General features: G+C 39.8%; 1 protein-coding gene across 3 annotated transcripts; it reads right to left on the bottom strand.

Moving 5' to 3' along the window:
• Positions 1 to 7,266: 7,266 nt before the first annotated feature.
• LOC311064524 (uncharacterized protein) lies at positions 7,267 to 11,265 on the bottom strand. 3 transcript variants are annotated; one of them, XR_014602710.1, is made up of 7 exons: positions 11,206 to 11,265; positions 9,249 to 9,707; positions 9,020 to 9,151; positions 8,718 to 8,788; positions 8,297 to 8,472; positions 7,978 to 8,095; positions 7,267 to 7,729 (listed from the first exon to the last, which is right to left on the bottom strand). XR_014602710.1 is itself a non-coding variant. In XM_084084384.1 (5 exons), exons 2-5 carry the CDS (start codon positions 9,330 to 9,332, stop codon positions 8,364 to 8,366), a joined length of 396 nt encoding a protein of 131 aa, XP_083940510.1. In that variant the 5' UTR covers positions 9,333 to 9,707; positions 11,206 to 11,265; the 3' UTR covers positions 8,127 to 8,363. The 3 variants fall into 3 exon arrangements, 1 of the variants encoding a protein (XP_083940510.1); XR_014602711.1 differs by having other exon boundaries at positions 7,978 to 8,083; XM_084084384.1 differs by lacking the exons at positions 7,267 to 7,729; positions 7,978 to 8,095 and having other exon boundaries at positions 8,127 to 8,472.
• Between the last annotated feature and the right edge of the window lie 1,015 nt (positions 11,266 to 12,280).

Raw genomic sequence — 12,280 nt, 5'->3', positions numbered from 1 at the left:
TTCCGGAGCCAGAAACAGTCATTGAACGTGTTTCATTGCCACCCAGTCATTTGTTCCCAAAATGACAGGAATAGAATAGAACAGCTTGAATCACATTAGTAAACACACACAGTATAAAGCACAAGCAGCAGCAGAAAAGAATAGAAAAAGGTTCCTACCTTGAGCCGTCTTCTACTGGACTTCATCAGTTGTGATGGCCAGGGTCAAACTTTAGAACCCGTGGATAGAGAGATAGACCCCCCTCTCTCTCTAGTTCATCCTCAGATGAGTCCTCCAGCGGTGTCTCCCGTCATCTCCATCCTCCATACATCTGGCTGGCTCTCCACTTGCAGACCTTGAAAGCAGTGTAAAGTAACTAAGTGCATTTACTCAAGTACTGTACTTAAGTACAACATTGACTACTGGAGTATTTCCAATTGTCTATATTTTTACTTCTACGCCACTACATCTCAGGGGAAAATATTGTGCTTTTACTCCACTACACTTATTTGAAAACTTTAGTTACTAGTTACTTAGCAGATATAAATGATTACATTATAAAACATACATTAACCACTTAAGCCCTATTTTATAGCTAGGCTATTTTCAAACATTTTAGTACTTTTACTTTTGTTACTTTAAGGACATTTTGATACCAATACTTTTGTACTTTTACTCAAGTTAATTTTGTATTCCGGACTCTTTGTCTTTGCTGTTGGGTGGAAACGTTGAATGTCCAAATTATAATTTAAAAAATATAGCTGCAAGCAGCGATAATATGGGGCCAGGAGAGAGAAAGAGAAATGATAATTCCTTTAACAGGTCAGTTCATGAAAGTCCTTGCGGTCTTGTTTCCAATGAGGGCCTGTGAGCAATTAGGGGTTAAGAGTCTTGCTCAGGGACAAATTTCATGTCATCGACACATTTGCTGACCTCGCCTGGAATCGTACCTGGGGCAACCAGAGCCTCTGGCTCCCTAGGCGGGCTCACTAACCACTCAGCTATGGCCGACCCTCAGAGAGAGAGAGAGAGAGAGAGAGAGAGAGAGAGAGAGAGAGAGAGAGAGAGAGAGAGAGAGAGAGAGAGAGAGAGAGAGAGAGAGAGAGAGAGAGAGAGAGAACGGAATAGATTGAAGATAGAAACGGAATAGATTGAAGATAGAAACGGAATAGATCGAAGAGACAGAGAGAGAGACATGGAAACGGAATAGATTGAAGAGAAAGACATGGAAACGGAATAGATTGAAGAGAGAGAGAGAGAGCCATGGAAACGGAATAGATTGAGTCATGTTTTTTGCAATTCAACTTAAATGAGTGTGCATCAAGTGAGGCTTGAACCAGCAACCTTGTGGTCGTGAGGCACTCTTAGGTAGCTGCAACACTACCTATAGTGCTATAGCTTTGTCCAGGCTGATATTGTCTGTTGAGGATCACAAACTCTTGCCTTCTGTCATGACCCAAGCCCCTGTTTCAAAAACACTAAGATCACTCGTTCACAAACCATTTACCAATTATGAAATTGTACATCTCCTCAGAAGCAAAACTAGTGAAAGTAGCCGATCTACAAGCTCACAAACCATTAAAAGTTGTCAGATTGTACATCGGCTATTTTCACAATGAAGTATGTTATACATTGAAAAAATATACTCTCATTGCTATCTGAAAAGTTGTGAGATTGTAGATCAGCTGTATGTAAAAAACACTCAATTAAGTATTTCATGTTATCTTTAACAATTGCAGATGTATTCATTGATAGTCATGTTGTGTGAAATGCAACTTAGATGAAGTCTGCACCAAGTGAGGCTTGAACTGGTGACCTTCAGGTTGTGGGGCACACATTTAAGCGAGAAGCCACCAACAGACAAGAACCTGTGAAAAAGGAGATCACACAGATCATACAGTTTCACGCAAATAGCTGAAAAATCCTGGGTTTAAGTGTTTTTCAAACTGCTCAAGATTGCGGACAATCTAAGGGCGGTGCTTACTGGTCAACGTGATAGATGTGTTCCTCATTAGTCAAGGCACATGTGTAAGCAGGTCTAATGGCTGTCGGCCAAACGAGGCATGACTTTTGCCTGTTTAAAGTTTCAATTTTCAAAAAATTGCTATAGCGCCCCCGTTTGACCAATTGGAGTAAGATTGGTTTCAGTGATATTTGGAATGGCCCTTTACATTTCTGCAAAGTTTCAAAGAATGGTAAGTCTGCATGTATGTGTTAGGGGCAGATGAGTAATTGTCATAAAACTGCAATATTCATTGGCTCATTAAAGCTTCATTTTTTCACTTATGGAAGATATTTTGCAAACGTTTTTTGGTATAGGTCCAAAGTTCATGTGTAAAAAGTTTTGTGCAGATTACTCAAAAATCCCAGGAGAAGATAGGTTTTAACTGTTTTTCATATAATTCCAAATGGTGGGAGATCTAAAGGTCAGAGGTCAAAAGTCAGAGTGTGAAAGTTGTTCAGCATGAGGAGACGCATGTGTGCATCGAAGTTTCATGGCTGTAGGTCAAACACGGCATGAGTTGTACCTGTTCAAAGTTGGCATTTTTCAATTGAGTGCTATAGCGCCACCTTTTGATGAAAGATTGTGAGAATTATTTCTTGATCGTTTTTCATGACCATCTATCATATGGCCGAGTTTCATAAAAAGCGACTGCACGGTTCAGCCAGAACTGCCAAAAGTGGCAGAAGAAGAAGAAATGGAATAATGCGAATAACAATATGGGTCCATGCTGGAAGCCTGGCCCCATAAAAACATGTACATAGCTGATCTACAAGCTTGCATGGCAACGCGTTGTGAGCTTGTAGATCGGCTATTTTCACTACTTTTGTGTGTCTCTTGTATGAAGAGACAACCCTTTTCATGTCAAGGACCCCCAAATTGACACTTATTAGCCTGCGGACCCCCATTTGAAAAGATATACCAGGGACCCCCATAAGAGAAGACTTTTATGGCTCTAGCAGTGATTCTCAAACATTTTAATATCAAGGACCCCCCAGTTTGTCATGCATTAGGGCTACGGACCCCCTATTTAATGGCATTTCTATCTGGGACCCTAATTTATATTGTAAAATCAATGTTAATTTAACTCTGGGAGTGTACAAATGGAACCAAATGGACCCATTTGTACACTCTCAGAGTAACAGACACATAAGACCCTTATCATAAGCTGGGTCCATTTGGTTCATAAATATCTATCATTTAGCTGGGGACCCCCTGGAACCCCCTCAAGGACCACTGGTGGTCCCAAATGGACCTGTCAGGGTCCATTTGGTTCCATTTGTACACTACAGACACATGAAGACCCTTATCATTCGGTGAATCGGGTCCATTCGGTTCCTAAATATCTATCATTTAGCTGGGAACCCCCTCAAGAACCACTGGTGGTCCCCGGACCCATTAGGGTCCATTTGGTTCCATTTGTACACTCTGAGAGTTACAGACACATGAAGACCCTTATCATAAGGGTCCATTTGGTTCCTAAATATCTATCATTTTAGCTGGTCCAGGGGGTCCCCCGCTAAATGAAGGACCACCAGTGGTTGAGAACCACTCAAGTAGGGGATTAAGTTACAGGGCAGGAAGAAAAAAAAAACAGTTGAAATATGGAGGTTTCTGCCTGGAAGGACAGCAAACAAACACAGCTATATAACACAACATTATACACTAATACAGCACACAAACAGTGCTATATATCCCGACTGTTTTTTGTTTTACCAATTAAGAATTATAGAAGCGACATTACACACAATTCACCTCTATTAAATATCAATAAAGCAGTTAACTATAGGTATAGGTCGCTAGGCTACTGTGGCTATGATAACTCACCTGCGGAATGCCCTCAGTTTGTCACTCAGCTGTTAATTAATGAATTAACTTCTCCTTCAAACTGTCACATCATGTCATTGAGCAGTTCCCACTCTCTGACAACACTGACACCTCTCCCCCAACGTCCATGAGGTGTAAACGTTACGTTATAAGTTGTTTATTTCACTGTTTTACTTACCAAATACAACAGAGCTCGAGCTAAACACCCTGTTTGTGGAGGAGGGGGGCGGGGCAACCTGATATGGAGTCAGAACAGTCTCATAATGAGTGAATGCACAAGTCTTGGTTTGTATTCACACACTCTTGGTTTGTATTCACACACTAGATTTTTGAATGAACAAGTTCTGGTTTGCATGTGTTTTTTTGGTTCAGCACTACAAATGCGATGCTTTGCGTTCGTGTTTCAAGTCCACAGGTTCGTGTTTCAAGTCCACAGCTTTAAATCCACAGTCTGTGTATTAAATTCACAGTTTGCATTTTGTGTTTCTAATCCACAGCTCTAAATCCACAGTTTGTATATTAAAGTCACATTTATATTTTGTGTTTGAATTCCACAGTTTAAAATTCACAGTTTGTATTTTAAAGTCACATTCCAGATGCTCTGCTTCACAAATATAATTCTCTATTTATCTCCAAAACACTCAATTTACAAACACAAATCGGTTGGTGTGCATTTGCACACTGCTTCTCTGTGGTGGATCTCCTCTGTGCACGCACGAATCTTTTTGAGACTGACCTGACGGTGGGCGTAGACGAACGTCGTCATTGGCTGATAAATCTGTCAATCAAAATCATGATTTTGATTGACAGGTTCATCAGCCAATGAGACGGGTTCGCTTTCAGCCAATCATAAGTGCTCTTACGTTTCTGGAGTGGACATATATCTCAACACTGTCCAATATGTTGTGAACTTACTTGAGGCAACATCATAATGAGATGCCGGGTGTGTCAAATATGAGCTTTTAGTTTTAGGAAAGCTTCCAAATAAAAATAAAATTGTCTAGAACATTGTACTGCAGTGTTGTTGTTCAAGGGACTTTAAGAAGTATTAAACACTTGCAAGGTTAGCTTTTTTTCCTTCTACATGTTTCATGTCTCAGAGTCCACCCTTGACTTTAGACCATGGACGTTTTCAAACAAGCCTGTCCTGGTAAGGGATTGCTAGTGCTGATAATTAAACATTTAACATACAGTAGTGATGGGGAATTTAAATGTCATGAAATGGAACTTCACTTGCTATTCACTCTGAGCATTATCGTTCACCATTGTATTTCATTGTATATCGTTCAACATTGTTTTTCCTTTTATAGTCTGTGTGAACTCTTCCATCCACTTGACTTAGAATGACAAAATATAGTGCTCAGTGTGCCCCGTTACTTGAACTGACACAGCTATGACCAGGCCAGTGGTGACTAGATTTAAATTCCTGGTGTCCATTTAGTTCATAGAAAAGTTCTATAAAGTTTAATGCTCTATAACTTGTGAAACACCCAATTCACACCCAGAGAGAACCCAGATCTGCTTATACAATTTTGTCTGCTCATTCATTTCAAGAAATTGGTACTGAAGATCTGAGAACCCTGTAACTGAACAATAATGATTACCATGTGGATATAAAGCTTTTTAACACATGAACAAAATCAACACTGATGACTTAAACGTGTAGGACAGGTATGAAACAAGTACGATAAGTAAACGTTTTCCAATTGACGTGAGCAGTAGGTGGTAGTTTCATAGGTGCACGGCCAGGATTGTAAACATCTAATCACATGGATGTATAGACGGGGGGCAATGTAAAGGGAATGACCTCACTTCCCTAGTTTCATTACTTCCAACTTCACTGTTAATCTTGGATGAAATTGGTATCCCAACCTGAGAATGCTATTTTTTACTTAAGAGCTGCAGCGACAGAACTGTTACTGAATAAATACCATCAATATAATAATTTGGGAATATACCGTACATATTAACCAGCTTCGCTTACACCTCCTTTAATCTGTCCATTGCTTTGGGACTGGCAGGTGGAACATTATAGGACAAAGTTTAACACCAACCTTTATTGAAATTATATGGTATACACCTTAACAATTGCAGTTATAAAGCTGCATTTTTCAAGTTCACTGATCCAGACCAAGTTTCAAGGTTGTACTTTGTGTAGAGGTACTTAAGAGTTTGTGTGTAGGTACATAAGAGTAAAACGTATTTTTGTTTGGCTTCCTTCAGACAATGCAGCAGCATAGATAACAAGAGTGACTTGTGTACACAAGAGTGTCTCAATTTAAATAGGGGTTTTGACTGTTCAGTATACACTATTGCTACGGCCCTTTAAAAAAAATATATATATATATATATTTTAAACACAAAATGCAGCAAGTGTTTTTATACACCACAAAATCATGCTGAATATTGTTGCTGTAGTACCCCAACAGTCTATTTGGGGTGTTTGCATTTGAATAATCTAGGTAGCTACCTCAAAGGTTTGACTGTATTGGGTAACACTTCCTGTACCCTGCTAATAAACAACACATTACCTTTAACTGTCAGTGAATGTACCATTCGGAGATACTGACCCGGACAACATTTTAAATTCAAGGGAATAGAACTTTACAGAAGGGTTTTTTTTTTCTCTCTCTTTTTTTTTTTACACAAATGAATTCCCTTTTAAATTCAAATAAAGTATTAAAAAAATGAAATGAAAATAAATGACAAACAAATATATGACAAGGCTTAAAAACCTTTTAGAATGAACTTAAACCACAATAGGCCTACCCAAATAACCCAAATACTCATGCATGTGCAAAAACAAACTGGTTTTTCCCCAAATAAAACACTTGACCAAAACTAAATGATATACCTAGAAAAAAAAATATACACACACACACAGGAGTCATGTATCAAAATTGCAACAAATCAAGTAGTTAAAAAAAAAAAAAGATCTGTTCCCCATCACTCTCCCTGACTTTTACTTCACCTTTCTTTAACCCTCATTTAATTAAAGCTGCAAAAATAACACTTTAACCATGAACTTAACCCATAATAACCGTGAACTTGACAGTAACTTTAAACCATTAACACACTGTGGGTCCACACACCCACGCACATCCACCCCACGTTGCAGGCCTGCGAGACGTTCCGGCGATGCGGTGATTCTGGTCCTCAGTAACTCCAACAGATAGTTCTTTGTTGACACAGTACTTGCAGAGTCTTCAAACAGTACTTGCAATGGAAAACATTTCTCTGATACAGTACTTGCAATGGAAAACATTTCAAACGGCAACAGAGCTGGACTCTCTGTCCAGAACAGTCTTTTCCAAGCAGATGTCTCGATAATGGCGTAGTTCTACGGCCAGTTGACCACACGCTCCGCTGGCAAACACTGACACACTTGTACCCAACAATGTACTGAGGCCTTTTTACATTTCTTATTTCTCCAAATGCATTCTTCTCAGTCCTTCCTCTCTCTACCTTCTTCCGCTCTCTCCCACGGGCAATTGTTACTCTGGAACCCCTCGCATCCAATCCACTGCACCCACTCATACAACATAAAACCACTCCGTAGTCTTTGCTTAGTTAACGTTTTATATTAAATATGAAAACCAAATACCTTAGACCTGTTTGACTCCTTATCAAAACCTAATATGAATAGATAACTCTGCTAACCACTTTAAAAAGAAAATACATCACTTTCAAGTTTACTGGCATTAGTTTGGTTTTTCTCTCTCTTAATTACTATATTAAGAAGTCTGAAACTAATTTATGTTAACCCTTTACTCTCCTCATTGATCAAATTATTACAGCATGTGAAAGAAGACACTGAAACAGCCAGTCCTGGTTGGTGGAGTTCAGAGTAGCTTGATACCAGGAGTGGCAAAGATCAGTGACACGGCTCATTTCTTCTTCAGTAAGATCTGCTTTCTTGAGCTACAACAGGGACACATCACAAAAGGGGACCAAATTTATTTAGGTAGAAAGTTGCCTCCAGGAGGCATTCCACAAAAAGGGCAAAAGTTGAATTTCAAATAGTCAACATTTGGAGTACATCAGAGGGACACACAAAGCTTGTTAAAATTTGCCAACACTGACCAATTCACTTATCCGTTTGATGCATGTGATGACAAACATGGTGTAAAACTCTGTGTAAGACATGCTAAATTGTAACCGTTACCCACCAAACCAATAGTTTCACGATGGTCAAGATCAGCAACATCCTCTAGGGTCAGAGCTGCTGCTGCAGTTTCGGTTCCACCCCTGGTCAACAGTGTCACGACAGCGAAACTGAGTGTGAGACTAGCAGAATGTCAAAAGAAAATGTAAAAACAAAGGGGAGATGGCAGTGCCCCATTTAATGGCAGTATATGGCATGAACACTAGGCACAAAACGACAGGATACTGGATATAGTTTCATTAAGTAGGGTGCAAATACCGTCATACAAAATAGGATACCAGGTAAACATCAAACATAGGAAGTGTGTGCGCCAATATACCAACCTTAATTAATACTGAAGCCAGTCTTCAGCTTCTGCATGGCAATTGACAAACATGTCGATTGACGTCTTCACCATTCATGTTGTCGGAACAACTGACATGAAGGTCCTGAGAATTCAGCTCCTCTTGGAACTGAAGGTGCTGGCAATTCCTCTCCACTTCTGGTCCTGGCTGCTTCCCTAGGCAGCCCAAATAAAAAATGTAAAATCATAACTCATTTTCATGACTATTTCAAAATAAGTCCTTGCTTGTCCAGCTGGTCCCAAGCAAGCTGGTCGCAAGAAATATTTATCTGTAGATAACATTGTCAAATACAGTAATGACATTATTAATTTAAAGTGTGTTTGTGCAGTGTACATAAAGTACATGTGCCAACATGTACAAACACATCTTTTTATCTGAATCTATAGTCAAAACGTCTTACCATTCACCACACATACTGGCATGAAATGGAAGGACATCTATTGGGTATTCTCTCTGACAGATTGGGCAAACCTGCAAAACAAAGAAAGCAAAAGAGAATGATACAAAAACAGAGTCCGAGTTAATGAACCTCAGACATACGATATTGTCTAGCAATAGTAATATAATTCTATGATCCAAAATTAGTATATTGTGTGTTCCATAACAAAACAGCATGCCCATTTATAACTTTAAGCATCATATCATTATGAAGTGAAACTTATGATTACTTCCTATGGAATATAATGAATAAGCCTCGATTACCTCACAAGACTCTCCCATCTCTATGGAGTCTTCAATCTCAGCAGTAGGAAGGTCTGCGTCAGCTGTAGAACGGCGCACTGGCTCCTCAATAATCGTGCAGTCTTCGTCAGGAGATGCCTCGGATTTACTCTCCTAAAAAAAAAGACAGAGCTAGAGACAATCAAACACTCATTTGCACACAAAAGAGAAAAAATAACTTCAGAAATTAGAGGAAAGCTGTACAGCTTACGTTCAAAGAGCAAGCCCGCAGATGCAACGGCAACATCTGCAAAGGCATAAGATTCCCACACGTCAGGCAGTTTGCCTTCGGCATCTTAGTGGTGTACCCCCCAGGGGCCTGTAAAATCCGCCTCTCGCCATGACTGGCATGCTCTGGCCTGTGTAGCGTCCCCAACTCGCCACAACTTCCTCCACCGAGGGAGCTAGCTTCTTTGGCGCAGGTGGGTTGTTGGCCGGACTGGTGAGCCGTGGGTCATGGGTTCGACTCCGGCTCAGGGCGTTGCACTTCTCGGCCGTTACACCTGCCTGGACTGGAGGAATGGCCTGCCCCACTGTAAGAGCTGTCTGGAAGCTGCCTCTTGCCATGCTCTGGCCTGCCTGGACTGGAGGAATGTCCAGCACTTGTGAGCTGCCTCTGGCCATGACTGGCCTGCTCTGAACCCATGGCTAGATGAGATGGTCCCTGTAACTAGGGGGAGAAAATAAGATTTATATAAGGCACTGACAGTAGAGTATGAGGCACATGATATAAATCACAATATAGCAATATAGATCCTCAAATGTTGTTCTATCAAATGCAGCATTATAATTAAAAAGTACATGATGTTACACTATTTTGCTCAGCTGCTGATTAGGCTACTACCCATAAAATACATAAATAAAAAACAGTCTTAAGTAATGTAAAGTATACTTGATGTGAACATGCACGGTACATCATTAACAGTCTTTAGTAATGTAAAGTATACTTGATGTGAACATGCACGGTACATCATTAACAGACTTAATTTTATCCTTCAACTTCTTGTTTCTGCCCCAAAACGATTAGTTATACAGGTTTTGCAGCAATTTGTAGTAATTGTAGAAATATTAAACCTTAATGTCAAATGTTTAAGCATGTTCTAATCCAGGGGTCTTCAACAGTGGGTCCTCAAAGTAACTACAGGGGGGCCGTCAAATGTTCGTGATTGGATTTATTATCAGTTTTCATTAAGCACTTGAACCCTAGCATCCCTATTCTGAGGAGAACTTTAACCAAATATAGGCAATCTACAGTGAGCTTGTAGATCGGCTATTTTCGGCAAAGAGGTTTGGTGTGAAAAAGGATCAGACCAAGTACAGAGTGAAAGGTCAGGTGTACTAAGTATTGACAGTTTTAAAATACACATTAACATGAATCCAACATGATAGTGCAACATCTATGAAATCTATGAAAAAGTTTAACCTGCAACACAATTTTATGCAATATGTAGTGGGGGTCTCTTACTCCCTTCTTCATCTCTCTCTCTTAACTAGGGGGTCCTTGGCATTGAAAACGTTGAAGACCCCTGTTCTAATCATGTATACTTTAAAAACATTTTCCAAATTTTACACTTTTTTAGATTTTGGACAAAATAGTCCATTTTACATCGAGGTGCCCAGATGTCCCTAGTGCCCACCTATCCTGTTACCTTGCAGACCCTACAGTACAGTTCAGTTTTGAACCTGTCACAAAAAAAAGATATATATATATTAAAATCCGCGGTTTATAAACAAAGACGAGCCCTCATACTGTTTAGGTTTGTCTTCTGTGATTTCAATGACAATAATGAGGTGCGGTGTCACGCTGACACCTGTAACCTGTAGAAATATGCTACCATATGCGTCACTCACAGCCAGGAAACACCCCCTAGTCACATCTTTCTACGGGTCACGTGTTTCAATATAACACCCACCCCACCAGAGGGTTTTTTATATTTCGATAATATAATCCAACTCTTATCTTAATCAACTTACACTTCGCTTGTAAAACAAGTATTTCCCTCATGTGAAGACAAATACCATGAATTTGAGGCTTAAACCCAACGTCGGCATGCCATCATCATCATCATCATCTGTTACGTGGCTAAGCAGAATGCTTCAACTTATTATAATTCAATAACATTAGATGATTTACAATGAGGGGATAATAACATAAATGTGTTACTTACAGATTCACGTTGTTAACCACTACTTCCAGCAGCATTCTTCATATTGTTTCTCAATCCCTGGCCCAAACTTCTGTCGTGTCCGCCATTACGCCCCCTTTGCTTTCTACTCTGCGCAGCCAGGTGCAGAGGATAGATATATGACTGTTTGATTGCCGGAGAAAATGTAACAGCACTTATGATTGGCTGAAAGGGAACCCGTCTCATTGGCTGATGAACCTGTCAATCAGAATCATGATTTTGATTGACAGATTTATCAGCCAATGACGACGTTTGTCTACGCCCACCGTCAGGTCAGTCTCAAAAAGATTCGTGCGTGCACAGAGGAGATCCACCACAGAGAAGCAGTGTGCAAATGCACACCAACCGATTTGTGTTTGTAAATTGAGTGTTTTGGAGATAAATAGAGAATTATATTTGTGAAGCAGAGCATCTGGAATGTGACTTTAGAATACAAACTGTGAATTTTAAACTGTGGATTTGAAACACAAAATACAAACTGTGAATTTTAAACTGTGGATTTCAAACACAAAACACAAACGTGACTTTAATACACAGACTGTGGATTTAAAGCTGTGGACTTGAAACACAAACACAAACTTGAAACACGAACGCACGAAACACGAAAGCTGTGGACTTGAAACACGAACGTGGACTTGAAACACAAACACAAACACGAAACACATGCAAACCAGAACTTGTTCATTCAAAAATCAAATGTGTGAATACAAACCAAGACTTGTGCATTCATTCATTATGAGACTGTTCTGACTCCATAACCTGAGGACTTCAAAAAAAATGTGGAATGCCCTACCAAAAGGAGTAAAGGAGTGTAAAACCCTACTTACTTTCAAAAATGCCCTAAAGATACACCTTCAGGAGGCTGCAATTCAAAAATGGCCCCTGTCCAAGTCCTAACCTACCCCATGTCCTAACCTAACCTACCCCCCCCCCCCCCTCTCTCTCTTTTTTGTACATATTTTTCACCCTTCATACTTCATACCAGTAACCTGTAAACTGATTGTATGACATTCTGTATAGTAGTGTGTATATCTGTCTGTCTCTTATATGTCAACAT

The sequence above is a fragment of the Gymnoscopelus microlampas genome (assembly GCF_963454915.1).
Source record: "Gymnoscopelus microlampas genome assembly, chromosome: 17".
NCBI classification, from domain to species: domain Eukaryota; kingdom Metazoa; phylum Chordata; class Actinopteri; order Myctophiformes; family Myctophidae; genus Gymnoscopelus; species Gymnoscopelus microlampas.
This window is presented reverse-complemented; position numbering and strand designations above follow the sequence as displayed.